Here is a 17,254-nt window from a genome sequence, read left to right as displayed (position 1 = left end):
CGCGGCACGCGGGATCCTCCCAGACCCGGGCGCGAACCCGGTTCCCCTGCATCGGCAGGCGGACGCGCAACCACTGCGCCACCAGGGAAGCCCTGTTCTTTTTATATATATTTCTAGATTCAATGTGCTAAAATTTTGTAAAGGATTTTTGCATCTATATTAAGGTGGAATATTGATCTGAAGTTTTGTTTTCTTGTCATCTCGTTGTTTGGTTTTGTTGGGGTAATGTTGGTCACAACTAGTGAATTGGGAAGCATTTCCTCTATTTTCTGGAAGAGTAAGTGTAGAATTGGAATTATTTCTTAAAGGTTGGTAGAATTTACCGGTGAGGCCATCTGGGCCTTTGTGGAGTCTTCTTTGTGGGCTTTGAGTTAGGGATTCAATTCTTTAATAGTTGAGGTGTTACTGAAGTTAGCTACTTCTTGAGTAGGCTTTGGTTGCTTGTGTCTTTCAGGGATTTGTGCATTTCATTTAAGAGGTGGGTCTTTTTAATTTTAGCTATTGGGTATATAGTGCTTTCTTAGTTTGGTTTATGATTGTATTTCTGTTATGATAATTTTTCATATCTTTATTGGTTATCTTTTAAGAGGTGTAATTTTAAATATTTTTGCCCATTAGGAAAAGAAAAACTCTACTTAGATTTACAGAAAGCTTGTAAAGATAGTTCAGAAAGGTTCCATACACCTTTCATCCAGTTTCCCTTAATGTTAACTTCTTGTATAGCCATGTTACATTTGACATGGTACATACAACTTGGTATATCATCAAACCAAGAAATTAACATTGATACATTACTATTAACTCTGCATTTTATTCAGGTTTCACCAGTGTTTCCACTATGTCATTTTTATTTTACAACAGTTTTAGATTTATAGAATTATTACAAAGATAGTACAGAGAGTTACCCTGTAAACCCCACCCCCATTTCTCCCATTATTAACATCTTACCTTAGTATGGTGCATTTGTCATAATTATTGAACCTGTATTGATAAGTCATCATTAACTAAAGTCCATGCTTTATTCAGATTTCCTAAATTTTTACCTAATGTCCCTTTTCTGTTCCAGGATCTCATCCAGGAAACCATACTGCTTTTAGTAGCTATGCTTCCTTAGACTTTTCTTGGTTGTGAAAATTCCTCAGACTTTGATTTTTTTGATGACTTTGACAGTTTTAAGGATTACTAGGTCAGCTGTTTTATCTAATATCCCTTGATTGGGGTTTGTCTGATGTTTTGTTGTGATTAGACTGGATTCTAATGTCTTTTTTTGTTCCAGTATCCAGTCTAGGACACCACACTGTCCTAGTCATCATGACTTCCTAGGCTTCTCTGATCTTTGACAGTTTTTCATTCTTTCCTATTTTTAAATCGCCATGACTAATCACTGTTGATAGTAACCTTGATCACTAGGTTAAGTTGATGTCTCCCAGGTTTATGCCCTCTAGAGTTCCCTTTCCCTGCTCAATTTTTTGAAAGCCCAGCCTCCACTCCAGAGGAGGGGACTAAGGCTCCACCTCCTGGAGGGGAGATTATCTACACACATTATTTGGGTACTTTGTGAGGAAGATTTGTCCCTTCTTCCCTCCAGGCATTTATTTATTCAGTCGTTTAATTATCAGTATGGATTTGTATCTATTTATTTTGTACTTTAGGTTACAATCTGATACGATGTTCTTTATTTCCTTGCTTCAACTGTGGCATTGAGAGCTCTCTCAGGATGGCTTCTGTGTCCTTTCGACATGCCCTCATCTCTTTTTTGTTCATTTGTTTTTTAAAGCAAGTTCTTAATTTCTGGCACTATGTGATCTGGACTCATCAGGTATTTTCCCTGTCTCAGCCCTAGAATCAGCCATTTCTCCTAGGAATCCTGTTCCTTTCATTGAATAATGGAATTTAGAAACAAGATCTGTGCACTGGGTGTGCTTGTTGCTTCTGAGTTGTAAGTGCTTCTAAGCCCTCTCAGTGGACAGAGCTGGTATATACAGGTATTTGTCTCGCTATGTATTAAACTTAACATACATTTATTTATCTATTTTTTGCTGCATTGGCTCTTCGTTGCTTTGCGCGGGCTTGCTCTGGTTGCGGCGAGCAGGGGCTACTCTTCGTTGTGGTGCGTGGGCTTCTCATTGCGGTGGCTTCTCTTGTTTCGGAGCACAGGCTCTAGGTGCGCGGGCTCAGTAGTTGCAGCGTGTGGGCTTAGTAGTTGTGGCTCGTGGGCTCTAGAGCGCGCGCTCAGTAGTTGTGGCACACGGGCTTAGCTGCTCCACGGCATGTGGGATCTTCCAGACCAGGGCTCGAACCCGTGTGCCCTGCATTGGCAGGCGGATTCTTAACCACTGCGCCGCCAGGGAAGTCTCTTCTCTCATTTTTAAATGGGACTTTTGTCTTCTTACGCTGTGGTTAAAGACTGTGTGGGCATGCGTGTGTGTGTGTGTGTGTGTGTGTGTGTGTGTGTGTGTGTGTGTGTGTGTGTGTGTGTGTGTGTGTGTACACGCACATTTCTGGATACAAGTCCTTTTTCTGGTATGTGTGTTGGCAGTATTTTCTTCCAGTCTGTGTCTTGCCTTTTTGTGTTCTTAATGATGCTTTCTAAAGAGCAAAAGTTTCAAAGTTTGATGAAATCCAATGTATTTTTTTAATTTATTTTATGGTTAGGGCTTTTTGTGTCTTTTCTAAGAAATCTATGCCTAACCCAAAGTCACATAAATTTTCTTCTGTGTTTTGTTCTAGAAATTTTATAGTTTTGGGCTTTACATTTAGATCTATGATCCATCTCAAGTTTTTTTATAAGTTAAGTGAGGTAACAAACTCCCTTATTATTATAGCTTTGTTGTCTTAAAACCAGATGGGGTAAGTTCTCCAGCTTTGTTCTTTTTAAAAATTCCTGTGGGTTTCTAGGTCCTTTGTATTTACAAGTGAATTTGAGAATGAACTTATCAGTTTCTACAAAAAAAAAAAAGCCTGCTGGAATTTTGATTAGGATTGATAGATCAATTTGTGGAGAACTGCAATTTTAACCATATTGAGTTCTCCAATCCATGAACATGGCATATCTCTCTTTTTTTCTAATAAATTTATTTATTTTTATTTATTTATTTTTGGCCGCGTTGGGTCTTTGTTGCTGCACATGGGCTTTCTCTAGCTGCGGAGAGCGGGGGCCACTCTTCATTGCAGTGCGTGGGCTTCTCATTGCGGTGGCTTCTCCCGTTGGGGAGCATGGACTCTAGGCGCGTGGGCTCAGTAGTTGTGGCTCACGGACTTAGCTGCTCCGCGACATGTGGGATCCTCCCGGACCAGGGCTTGAACCCATGCCCCCTGCATTGGCAGGCAGATTCTTAACCACTGCACCACCAGGGAAGTCCTGGCATATGTCTCTTTTATTTTGATTTTTTTCCTTAATTCTCTCAATAATATCTTATAGCTTTCACTGTAGAGATTCTGGGCATCTTTTATTAGTGTTATTCCTAAGTATTTTATGGGAGGTATTTTTGTTTGTTTTGGGCATTATTGCAAATGGGATTGCTTTTGAAATTTTGTTTCTCATTTGTCTCCTGCAAGTATATAAGAATACAATTCATTTTAATTTAGTAATCTTGCATCTTGCAATCTTGTTATATTAACTTTTAAATTCTAGTAGTTATTTTGTAGATTTCTTGGGATTTTCTGTATAAACAATCGTACCTGTAAACTTGGAATGCTTTATGCGCTTTAATTTTTCTGCCTTATTTCAGTATCTAGGGCATACAGTACAATGTTGAATGAAAGTGATAAACATGGAAATCCTTTACTTGTTCCTGATCATAAGGGGAAATCATTCATCCTTTCTCCATTAAATATAATGTTAGCAATGCCTTTTATTGGCTTTAGGAAGTTCCCCCTTATTCCTAGTTTCTGAATTTTATCGTGAATGGATGTTGAATTTTGTCAAATGCTTTTTCTGCATTTATTGAAATAAATGATCATGGCATTTTCTTCTTGATTCTGTTACTACGGTGAACTACATTGATTTAATTTCAAGTGTTTAACATTGCGTTTATGGAATAAACTAATGGCTACAATATAGAGTACAATCTTTTTTATACCTTGCTAGATATGATCTGGTAACAATTTAAGAGTTTTTGTGCCTATATTTATTAGGGATATTGGGAAGCAGTGTTTTAAACTACTTTGTTAGATTGGTATTAGGATTATGGTCGCCTGGTGAAATTAGTTGGGCAGTGTTCCTTTTGCCTACTCCACCTTGACTAGAATTGGAAGCCTCCTGGTTTTTTAACATTTTCAAATAGTCTACCGAGATTGCATGTCTTTTTTTTTTTTTTTTTTTTTTTTTGTGGTACGTGGGCCTCTCACTGTTGTGGCCTCTTCCGTTGCAGAGCACAGGCTCCGGATGCGCAGGCTCAGCGGCCATGGCTCACGGGCCCAGCCGCTCCGTGGCATGTGGGATCTTCCCGGACTGGGGCACGAACCCCTGTCCCCTGCATTGGAAGGTGGACTCTCAACCGCTGTGCCACCAGGGAAGCCCTGATGACTTTTTATTCATTATGAGAATATTTAACTTTTTTTTCACTTAGCATATTTGTAATAGTGACTTTCTTTGATAATTTTAATATCTGGGTCATCTCAGAGTTGGCATATGTTGATTGTCTTTTCCCTAGAGAGTGAATCACATTTTCCTGGTTCTTCGTATATTGGGTAATATTGCATAGTACCCTGGACATTGTGAGTGTAATTTTGTGGAATCTCTGGATTTTGTTGCTTTGTTCCAAAGAATATTGATGTTTTAATTCTAGCGGGTAGTTAACTTGGTTAGGCTCAAACTGTCATGCCTGTAATGGACATTGCCTCCGATTTCAGGTCATTACTCTCATCCTTAGGCACAGCTGCTCTCTGTTTGCCTCATACAGGTATGATTTAGGATTCAGAAACTCAGATTGAATTTAAACAGAATTCAGGGTGCCCCATTCTCTGGCTTCCTCCATTCTGGTGGCCTTGATTGCCTAATCTCTTTTCCCTGGTTCCTCCTGCCAGAAAGATAGTTGTCTTTCTGTTGTTGTTTAACCATAGACACCCTCAGGGCAAAGTCACAGAAAAGGGGAATTTCACTCCTCATGTTGGTTGTTTGCACCAGGTTCTGAGTTTACCCCCAAATCTGCCTGCCATTGATCAATTTTTAGAACCCACATGTAGTAGCTTTTTGTATTTTATCTAGAGTCTATAGCTGTTATATATGGAAGGACCAGTTTGATAGGTACTTATTCTCTTATATCAAACACAAAACTCCTGTGTGTTTTATTATTACATATATTTTTGCTTTATCTCCCTAGCTGGACCTGGGTTCTAGGCCTGATATTGCCACTGAATCTATGAAATTAATGGATTGGATTAAATATTTTCTAAGGAAAATTTTGCCCTTTCTTAGTAGCTGAGCAGGTATAGGTACAATAGAAACAATCTGTAAATGACGTTTTAAAGCAAATTTGTTAACTTATAGGACAACTGCCATAGTTCTAAAACTTTTTTTCAGATTGTTAATTATTTCCATTTTTTGGTGGGAAAACTAGTATAGATGAATAATGCCCTAAACCACTCAAGACCCCTTTATACTCTAAATATTGTAAAGATCTCAAAGAATTTAGGGTATATCTATTGATAATGCCTAGGTTAATAAAAGACAGATGAATCCTCACGTTTACTTCTGCAGTCAATCTGTTGTGATATCACAGATCTTATAGACTGGAAAACTCCACTATACAGTTATGAGAAAATGAGAGTGAAAAAGGGAGATAGCAGCTTAGTATTATTATGAAAATATTTTTGATCTCACAGACTGAAATGGTGTTAGGAATCCTCATGGTTTCCTGAACCATGCTTTGATAGCTTTTGCCTAAAAAGCCTTTTTGGCTCCAGCGTAATCTACAAGAAGAAAATTGTTTAATATGTCATTTACAGATTGGTGTGTCGTACTGAAAAGAATCTTTAACATTGTCCATCGCTGTCTTTGTAAAGATGCATAAAAAGGAGTATGCTTGCAAAGAGAATGTGTCTGTGATTTTCAGATCACAGACAGTGTTGTATAAAAACACTAAAATCCAATCAAAAGTGATCCTTTGGAGATGTACATATGACATTAACTATACTTGGAGTAAAAAGGTAAGTAGAATGCAGAAACCATTAGAAGATATTATACTTATGGAATATTAAGATCTTTGAGTACTTAGATTCATTTGAAAGGAAGCAGAACCAGATTCCACTTGGTCAGGGTTTGTTTACTCATCAGAAATTAGAGCCAACAATCCTGGTTTTGAATGACGATTTATTTCTGTAAATGGGCCAGTTTTTGCACATGGACCATACACAAACACACTATACACACACCTTCCTGTATTAGTTTAGTATTTAGACTAACTTGTACCCTTAGTTCTTTGATTCTAGTAAACATAACCCAATTTGAGCATGTACCCTGGAATAGAGCAGATTAACCCCCCTACCTCTGCATATCCCTGTGTTCTTTGAAGAGTTGTTTTTCTTTTCTATTTTTTTTCTCTACATAGGTAGAATCAATTTACATATTTTTTGGAGAAATTCGAGTTAAGGAAATTGAACACATCTCTTTGTGGAAAAAGATTGCTTCCTAAGAATTTGTATTTTTTTTTTTTTTGCGGTACGCGGGCCTCTCACTGTTGTGTCCTCTCCCGTTGCGGAGCACAGGCTCTGGACACGCAGGCTCAGCGGCCATGGCTTACAGGCCTATCCGCTCCGCGGCATGTGGGATCTTCCCGGACTGGGGCACGAACCCGTGTCCCCTGCATCGGCAGGCGGACTCTCAACCACTGCGCCACCAGGGGAGCCCTAAGAATTTGTATATTTTTTCCCTCAGTGGTGGAAAAACACTGATCACACTACTGGATTACCAAAGAAACCCAAATTGTTTCCTGAGTCCTCTTTCTTTCATGATAAGCAGCCTCACTGACTTTTGGTCTTTGTTTTTACAGAGAGTTGGCAGGACAAAATGGCTTTTGTCTCCACTGGACCCAAGCCCTTAGAAAACAGAAACTGTTTCTCATTTATCTAGAAGCACGTAGTAGGTCCTTCATAAATATTTGATTCGTTCAGAAAAAAATTGCTTAGGAATGTTTTATATTTCATAAAGTTTACCAGTCAAATACAATAATGATGATTGGAAATAAGCTTTACTGCTTGAATGTCTTTAACAGATGATCATACCATCTGTTCAGAATCAGTATTTCAGAGATGAGGAAGAAAGCATTTTGGGTGAGAAACGATAGCTGTAAAGTACTTTCCATACAACTGCCAAAAGTCATTTTCCATGCCCATTGCCTCAACAAGGCCATACCATTACTCATCTCACTGAGTACCCATGCTTCCTCATTGTCTGTGAATCAAATACAGGTGCTGAGTTTTTTGTTTTGAAGTTTTCCACCAGCTCATCCCAGGGCTTAATAACCTATTCAGTTTACTTAATGAATGTTTTTTTCTCCACATTAAAATTTTACTTAATATATGTCTTAGGAAGGAGACTGGTTAAGATTTTTGTCATGGAAAATGATGGAAAGCATATTATTGACACTATCGATAAAGACTAGGAGAGAAGGGTTCATACCTTCATAGTGCAGTAATTGTGTGTGAATGCAGGCACATATATGTTCGTTGTGGGGTAGGATTTCAGATTTTATCTGGAGGCAAATTGTGGCAAGGTATTTGGATAAAAGGGAGTCAGAGTAAAGTTTAAACCATGACTTTATAGGTTGAAGTAGGAAATATTTTTATGGAAAGATAAGTTAACAGACTTACATGGTAAACTTAATTGTATCTTTGGTACAACGTGTCTGGGATTTGTTTTATTAAATGAACATTCAGTAAAATTGACTTTTTTGAGGTACAGTTCTATCACTTTTTAAAAAATGAACTTTGTGTTTTAGAGTAGTTTTAGGTTTACAGAAAAATTGTGCAGAAAGTACAGAAAGTTCCCCCCCATTTCTTTTGTTATTAACATCTTATATTAGAGTGATACATTTGTTACTATTGTTGAATCAATATTAATACAATATTATTAACTAAAGTGTGTAGTTTACCTTCGGGTTCACTCTTTGTGTTGTATAGTTCTATGAGTTTTGACAAAGGCACAGTGTCATGTATCCACCATTACAGTGTCATACAGAATCGTTTCACTGGCCTAAAAATCCTCCATGCTTCACCTATTTATACTTTTTTCCCTCCCTCAGAACACCTGGCAACCACTGATCTTTTTACTGTCTCTACAGTTTTGCCTTTTTCAGAATGTAACATAGTTGGAGTCATACAGCATGTAGCTTTTTCAGATTGGCTTCTTTTACTTAGCTATATGCATTTAAGTTTCCCTCATGTCTTTTTAATAGCTTTTCATAGCTCGTTTCTTTTTACTGCTGAATAATGCTCCATTGTTATTGGATATGCCACAGTTTATCTTTTGACCTATTGAGGTACATTGTGGTTGCTTCCACGTTTTGGCAATTATGAATACAGCTGCTATAGGCAGTTATGTGTAGGTTTTTGTGTGAACACAAGTTTTCAGCTCATCTGGGTAAATATCTAAGAGCACAATTGCTGGATCATATAGTAAACCTATGTTTAGTTTTGTGAGAAACTGCCATCCCATCCTCTAAAATGGCTATACCATTTTGCATTGCCATCAACAATGAATGAAAGTTCCTGTTGCTCCACATCCTTGCCAAAATTTAGTATTGCCATTGTCTTGGATTTAAACTATTCTGATAGGTGTGTAGTAGTATCTAATTGTTTTTCATTTTTTAAATTAATTTATTTTTATTTTTTGGCTGCGTTGGGTCTTCGTTGCTGCGCATGGGCTTTCTCTAGTTGCAGCGAGCGGGGGCTACTCTTCGTTGTGGTGCGCAGGCTACTCTTTGTCGTGGTGCATGGGCTTCTCATCGTGGGGGCTTCTCTTGTTGTGGAGCACAGGCTCTAGGCACGCTGGCATCAGTAGTTGCGGCACGCGGGCTCAGTGTTGTGGCTCAAGGGCTCTAGAGCACAGGCTCAGTAGTTGTGGCTCACGGGCTTAGTTGTTCCACGGCCTTTGGGATCTTCCCGGACCAGGGCTCGAACCCGTGTCCCCTGCATTGGCAGGCGGATTCTTAACCACTGCGCCACCAGGGAAGCCCGTATCTAATTGTTTTAATCGCAATTCCCTGATGACTTGTGATATTGAGAATCTTTTCATATGCTTATATGCTTATTTTCATATGATTGTCTCTATATCTTCTTTGGTAAGGTGACAGTTCAGATCATTTGCCCATTTTTTAATTGGGTTGTTTATATTTTTATTGTTGAGTTGTTAGAATTCTTTGCATATTTTGTATTCTATTCTTTATCAGATAAGTGGTTTTCAAATATTTTCTCCCAGTCTGTGGCTTGTCTTTTCATTCTATTAATAGTCATTTTTGCAGAGCAGAAGTCTTAATTTTAATGAAGTCCAACTTAACAATTTCTTCTTTCATGGCTCATGTGTTTGGTGTTGTATGTAAAAAGTCATCTCCAAGCCTAAGGTCACCTAGGTTTTCTCCACTGTTATCCTCTAAAAGGTGAATAGTAATTATTATTTCACATTTAGATCTGTGATTGATTTTGAGTTAATTTTTGTGAAAGATATAGGTATATATCTAAATTTTTTGTTTTGTTTTTGTTTGTTTGTATGTGGGTGTCCAGTGGTTCCAGCACCATTTGGTGAAAAAGACTATCCTTTCTCCATTGAATTGCTTTTATTCCTTTGTCAAAGATTAGTTGACCATATTTGTGTGTTTCTGTTTCTGGGCTCTATATTCTGTTCCACTGATTTGTTTGTCTATTCTTTTGCCCATACCACATTGTCCCAATTACTGTAGTTTTATAGTAAGTCTTGACAGAAGATAGTGTCGGTCTTCCAACTTTGTTCTTCTCCAGTATTTTGTTGGTGATTCTGGGTTTTTTGCTTTTCTCTATAAACTGTAGAATCAGTTTGTTGATATCCACAAAATAATTTGCTGGGATGTCACTGAATCTATAGGTCAAGTTGGGAAAAATTGATATCATAATACTGTCTTCCTATCCCTGAACATGGACAGTTTCTCCATTTATTTGGGTCTCCTTTGATTTCTTTCATTGGAGTTTTGTAGTTTTCTTCATATAGATCTTCTACATAATTTGTTAGATTTGTACCTGAGTATTTTATTTTTTCATACTAATGTAATTGGTGTTGTGTTTTTAATTTCAAATTCCCATTATTCCTTGTTACATAAGAAAGCAGTTGACTTTTGTGTATTAACCCTGTATCATGCAACCTTGCTATAATCACTTGTTAGTTCCAGGAGATTTTGGGTTGGTTTTTTGTTTTTGTTTTGTCAATTCTTTGGGATTTTCTACATAGACAGTCATATCATCTGTAAACAAAGATGACTTCATTTATTTCTTTCCCAGTATACATAGCTTTTATTTCCTTTTCTTGCCTTATTGCATAGCTAGGACTTTCAGTACATGTTTAAGAGAGTGGTGAAAGGGGACATCCTGTGTTGTTCTCCAACATAGGGAGAAAGCATCTGGTTTTTCACCATTAAGTATTTTGGCAAACATTATTAGTAGGTTTCTTGGCAAGTATTCTTTACCAAATTGATGAAGTTCTCCTTTATTTCTAGTTGAATGTCACATGCTTTTTCAGCATCCATTGATATGGTTATATGATTTTTTTTTTCTTTAGCCTGGTTGATGTGGTGAAATCCATTAATTGATTATTGAAAGTTAAACCTGTCTTGCATACCTGGAATATAGTTCATTTGGCCATGGTGTATAATTCTTCCTATATGTTGATGGATTTGATTTGCTAATATTCTGTTGGGGATTTTGTACCTATGTTTATGAGAAATACCGGTCTGTAATTTTCCTTTCTAGTGATGGCTTTGGTTTCAGTGTGAGGATGATGCTGGCCTCATAGAATGAGTTAGGAAGTTCTTCTGTATTTTGGAAGAGATTTTCAAAAACTGGTATAATGTCTTATTTAAATGTTTGGTAAAATTTACCAGTGAAGCCATCTGGATTGGTACTTTCTGTTTTGGAAGGTTATTAATTATTGATTTAATTTCTTATATATATATATATATATTATATATATATATATATATGTATAGGCCTATTCAGATTGTCACTTTCTCCTAGTGTGAGTTTTGGTAGATTGTCTTTCAAGGAATTGATCCATTTCATCTAAGTTACCAAATTTATGGGCATAGAGTTGTTTATAGTATTTTTAATTATTCTTTTAATGTCCATGAGATCAGTTGTGATGGCTCCTCTTTCATTCTTCATGTTAGTAATTTCTGTCTTTTCTTGGTTAGCCTGGCTAGAATTTTATCAATCTTACTGACTTTTTCAAAAACACAGCTTTTGGTTTTGTTTACTTTGTGATTTTCTCCATTTAATTTATTCTGTTTGGAGTTCACTAACTTCTTGAATCTGTAGATTTATTTCTTTTGCCTAATTTGGGAAGTTTTTAGCCATTATTTACTACAAGTACTTTTCATTCCTGCCCACTTTCTCCTTTCCTCCTGGTACTTCATGATACAAGTGCTAGATCTTTTGCTATCATTCCACAGATTTCTGAGGCTCTGTTCATTTTTATCTCTATTGTTTAAATTGGGTAGTTTCTATTGTTTTATCTTCCAGATTAAAGATTCTCTTCTCTATTTCCTACATTCTGCTGTTGAGCTCATTCACTGAGTTTTTAATTTCAGTTCTTTAGGTCTTCACTTTATTGAGATTTTCTGGGTTTTTTTTGTCAAGATGTTCTATTTTTTTGCTTCAAGCATGTTCTTAATTTCTTTTTTAAAATTAATGTTTATTGGAGTATAGTTGATTTACAATGTTGTTTTAGTTTCTACTGTACAGCAAAGTGAATCAGTTATACATTTACATATACATATATCCACTCTTTTTTAGATTATATTCCCATATAGGTTCTTAATTTCTATTGAAGCATTTTTGTGATGGCTACTCTCAGATCGTTGTCAGATAGTTGTAACATGTCTATTTGTCTCAAGTGTTGGCATCTATTGATTATCCTTTTTTATTTACTTTGACATCTTCCTGGTTCTTGGTCTGATGAGTGATTTTTGATTGAAACTTGTACATTTGGGGTATTATGTTACGAGTCTCTGGATCTTATTTAAACCTTCTATCTTACCTGGCTTCCTCTGACACCTCTGGTAGTGGAAAGAAGAGGTACCATCTCATTACTGCCAGGTTGGGGTGGAAGTCCAAGTTCCCCAAGAAGCTTCCATTGACACTCATGTGGCAGAGGAGTGTTTGTGTGTGAGTGTAAGAGGGCTTGTTAGTGCTGACTAGGAATGGGATTTCCAGCTGCCCACATAGGGAGTAAGGTGGTCTCAATAACACTGCATAGTAGTGAAAGTTCTGACTCTCTACTTGACCTCCTCTGATATTACCCAGCAGGAAGGGAGAAGGTTATCTTGTTACAGCTGTAGTGAGGCTGCAGGCTCTCCCTGTGGTATCCACTGACATTATAGGGGGCTTGGTTAGTTACTGTCTGGAAGGGATGAAAGCACCAGGTCCCTACTTGGCTTTCTCCAAAATCTGTGGAATATTAGGGCACCTATGTTCAGCTTGGTCAGGATGGAAATCTACTTTTTGTTTCTATGGATTTGCTTATTTCGGTAATTTCATATATATGGAGTCTGTGGCCTTTTAAAACTGGCTTTTTTTTTAGTTAGCATAATTTTTTCAAGATTCATCCATGTTGCAGCATAAATCAGTACTTCATTTCTTGTTATTACCAAGTAATATTCCATTGTATATATACCACATTTTATTTATCTGTTCATCAGATGGTGGACATTTGGATTGATTTCATTGTTTGGCTATTATGACTAATGCTGCTATGAACATTCATATTCACATTTTTGTATGGACATGTTTTTTATTCTATTGGGTATATACATATGTCTAGCAGTGGAATTGCTGGGTCCTAAGGTAATTCTATGTTTCACATTTTGAGAACTCCATTTCTTTTTTATTATTAATTTGTGTCTTATTGTATTGTGGTGTTAGGAAAGAGGCCTGAGATATTTTATAGTGTCTTTTAGGTTCTTAGAAAGAGCTGTTCCCAGATTTTAGATTTTATTTCTACTCTGTTCTTTGCTTACATCTGTATTCTTTCCATTAAAATGACAAGTGCTGATAATTAAGTTACTCAAGAGATCTATAAGTTACATGAGTATTAAAGTGCTTTAAACCAATCACATTTTGAAACATTGTGAGTGCGCAGTTATTCATAGGCATAACTTTTATATTCATAAATTTACCTGTGCTTTTAATTATTTAGAAAAAAGAAAGTGAGTGCCTGCAATTAAAAATTTTGGTGCTTCGAAATGAACTGGAAAGACAGAAGAAAGCTTTGGGACGGGAGGTGGCATTACTGCATAAGGAACAAATTGCATTACAGGACAAAGGTGAGTAAAAACACCATACAAACAGCCTAGCCTCCACATTCAGTAATTTTCCCTTCTTTTTCTCCATAGGCTCAAATAGTCATCTTTGTATAAATATACTAAAACAATTTTTTTTAATTTTTGAAGTATTTTGAAGTTAATACATACAGTATAGTGTATACACACACAGACACACTTCACATTTTCACAATGAACACACCTGCATAAGCAGAATCTCCATCAAAAAACAGAGACAAGGACCCCAGAAGCCCAGAAGTTTCATGTTCTCTTCCATTCATGGCATCTCTAGCCAGACTAACTACTACCTTGACTCACTATACCATAGATTGGGTTTGCCTAATTTTGAACTTTATACACATAGAACCATATAATATGTACATTTTATGTGCTGGCTTTTGTTCAACATTTTATTTGTAAGATTCATCCCTACCTGAATGTAATGTAGTCTTAGTTTATTTTTGCTGCCAGTAGTATTACACTGAATGAACATGTATTTATTTATTCTTGCTTTTGGCATTTCATTAATCTCCAGTTTGGGACTATTACAGGTAATGTTTCTGTGAATGGTATAGTACATGTTTCTTAAAGAAGTTTTTTAATGCATTTCTTTTGGATATAAACCCAGGAGCAGAATTACATAGTCATAGTATATGCATATCTTCAGCTTTAGTAGGTTGTGTCCAAAAGTTTTCCAAAGTAGTTGTGCCAATTTACCTCTTCTCCATCCAGCAATGTATCCTCCATCTTTGTCAGTGTTCGGTACTTTCTGTCTTTTGTATTTTAGCCTTCCTGGTGGGTATGTTGTTAGTGCCTCCTTGCAATTTTAATTTTGATTTCCCTGAAGACTAATGAAGTTTAATACTATTTTGTATGTTTCTTGCTGATTAGGATACATTCCTTTTGGAGCACCTGTTAAAAGTCTTTTGCTGCTCCCCCCACTTCTATTGGTTTGAGTAATACTGTTTTTTGATTATATATTATGGATATGGTTTCTTTGTTTGAAATATGCATTGCAAATATATTCTCCCATTCTGTGGCTTGCTAGTTCACCCTTTTGTGATACCTTTATATGAACACAAGCTCCATTTTATCAATCTTGTCTTTTCTAGTTAAGGTCTTTTGTGTCTAGTTTAAGAAATATTTGTCTATTTTAATGTCATAAAGTTCTTCTGTTTTCTTTTTAAATGCTTTACTCTTGAACTTTTTACATTTATATCTATAATTCATCAGAAATTGATTTTTTTGTGTATGATGTAAGGTAAGAGTCAAGACTCACTTTTTACATATAGTCAATTGGCCCAACACCATTTATTGAAAACCATCCTTTCCCCATTGCACTGCTGTTTCTCTTTTGTCATAAATAAGGTAAACATACACTTGTCTGTTACAAGACCATCTGTTCTGTTTCACTGAACTATTACTCTATTCTTTTGCCCTTATCTTACTGTTTTAATTTCTCATGTTATATTTGGTCTTGCTCTCTGTTAAAGTTCTTCAGCTTAGCTGTTCTTCAAGATCACCTAGGTTATTCTTGTCCTTTTGCATTTTCATGTGAACTTCTACACAGAAAAGAAACTTTATTAGGATTTTGATTGGAAATACATTTGATATATTTGCCAACACCGTTGGGGTTAATAGACATCTTCACAGTACTGAGTCTTCCAATCCAAGAAAATGGTATATGCCTTTGTTTGTTAGATCATTTTTACAAAATCTTATTGAAATAAAGTAGTTGTTAGTAAATGGATGTTTTCCATGATTCACTGAATTTATCAATATTTCTATTTTTGATGTTTTATGATAACTGTTATAACTATCTTTAACTTTTATTTTCTACTTGTTGCTGATATATGGAAATACGAATGATTTTTTTAAAGTGGTATTGATTTTATTATCTGTGCAAAGAAATGTTCCCCGGAAGTTTTATAGACAAATCAGCAGTTCTAATGTTAGGGTAATGGCCCTGCAGCTGCTGCTCTCACAGTGATTGATTATTTATTTATTTATTATAAGCTAATTTACAATTAAATTCAATTATACTATAATTAAATTGATTCTATTCTAATTATTTTATGACATAAGATAAGAAAATTACAGAAAGTTTTTTAAACAGCTTTATTGAGATTTAATTCATATACCATGCAGTTCATTTTAAAGTGTATAAGTCAGTCTTTTTTGGTTTATTTATAGGGTTATACAATGATCACAGTCTAATTGTCCCTCCTAAAAGAAAATTCATACCCATTAAACAGTTGTTCCAAATTTCCCCTTTCATAAATCCTAAGCAACCACTGATTCATTTTCTGTATCTATAAATTTGTCTTTTCTGGACAATTTATGTAAATGGAATCATATAATATGTGGTCTTTTGTGAGTAACTTTTTTCATTTAATGTAACGTTTCAAGGTTCATTCATGTTGTAGCATGTGTCATTACTTTTTTTTTTAAATAAAATTCAATTACATGGATATACTACGTTTTATTTATCCATTCATCAGTTGATGAAAATTTGGATTGTTTCCAGTTTTTGCCTATTATGAGTAATGCTTCTATGAACATTCATATATAAGTTTTTGTAAGGAAGTATGTTTTTATTTCTCTTGAATACGCCTGAGGGTAGAATTGCTAGATCATGTGATAACTGTTTAACTTTTTGAGCAATTGCCAGCTGTTTTTCACAGCAATCGTACCATTTTACTTTCCCACCAGCAATGTATGAGGGTCCTAGTTTCTCCGTGTCCTCACCAATACTTGTTATTTTCTCTCTTTATTATTGTAGCCTTCCTAATGAGTGTGAAGTTGTATCTCATGGTAGTTTTTTTTTAAAAATATTTATTTATTTATTTATTTTAGCTGCATCAGGTCTTAGTTGTGGCATGCGGGCTTCTCTCTAGTTGTGGCTCACAGGCTCAGTAGTTGTGACGCGTGGGGTCTAGAGTGTGCAGGTTTAGTTGCCCCTTGACACATGGGATCTTAGTTCCACGACCAGGGATCGAACCCGCATCCCTTGCATTGGAAGGTGGATTCTTAACCACTGGACCACCAGGGAAGTCCCTCACATGGTAGTTTTGAATCACATTTCCCTAATGGCTAATGTGCTTATTACAGTTGATTTTTGTATAATAATTTTACAGGCATACCTAATTTTATTGCACTTCACTTTATTGCATTTTGCAGATAATTGCTTTTTTTTTTTAAACAAATTGAAGGTTCGTGACACTCCTGTGTTGAGAAAGTTTATTGGTACCATTTTTACAATAGCTTTTGCTCACTTCATGTCTCTACGTTGCATTTTGGTAATTCTTGCAATACTTCAAACTTTTACATTATTATTGTATTTGTTATGGTGATCTGTGATCAGTGATCTTTGAGGTACAATTGTACTTGTTTTGGGGCACCACGAATCACACCCATATAAGACAACGAACTTAATCGATAAACGTTATGTGTGTTCTGACTGTTGCACTAACTGGCCATTCCCCTGTCTCTCTCCCTCACCTGGGGCCTCCCTATTCCCTGAGCCACAGTAATTTAGAAATTAGGTTAGTTAATAACCCTACAGTGATCTCTAAGTGTTCAAGTGAAAGAAAGTGTCATACGTCTCTCACTTTAAATCAAAAGCTACAAATGATTAAGCTTAGTGAGGAAAACATTTTGAAAGCCAAGATAGGCTGAAAGCTAGGCTCTTGAGCCAAGCAGCCAGGTTGTGAATGCAAAGAAAAGTTCCTGAAGGAAATTAAAAGTGCTAC

The 17,254-nt window shown here is 36.2% G+C and overlaps 1 protein-coding gene across 1 annotated transcript in view; it reads left to right on the top strand.

Moving 5' to 3' along the window:
- The window catches only part of UVRAG (UV radiation resistance associated), a 379,149-nt gene that overhangs the window by 192,606 nt on the left and 169,289 nt on the right, over window positions 1-17,254 (top strand). The window contains 1 exon segment of the mRNA XM_055091530.1: window positions 13,379-13,505. Within this exon segment, the coding sequence (XP_054947505.1) occupies window positions 13,379-13,505 (127 nt within the window).

The sequence above is a fragment of the Physeter macrocephalus genome, chromosome 16 (assembly GCF_002837175.3).
Source record: "Physeter macrocephalus isolate SW-GA chromosome 16, ASM283717v5, whole genome shotgun sequence".
Taxonomy (NCBI): Eukaryota; Metazoa; Chordata; class Mammalia; order Artiodactyla; family Physeteridae; genus Physeter; species Physeter macrocephalus.
Note: the sequence above shows the minus strand (reverse complement) of the source record. Positions and strands in the feature narration are given on the sequence as shown.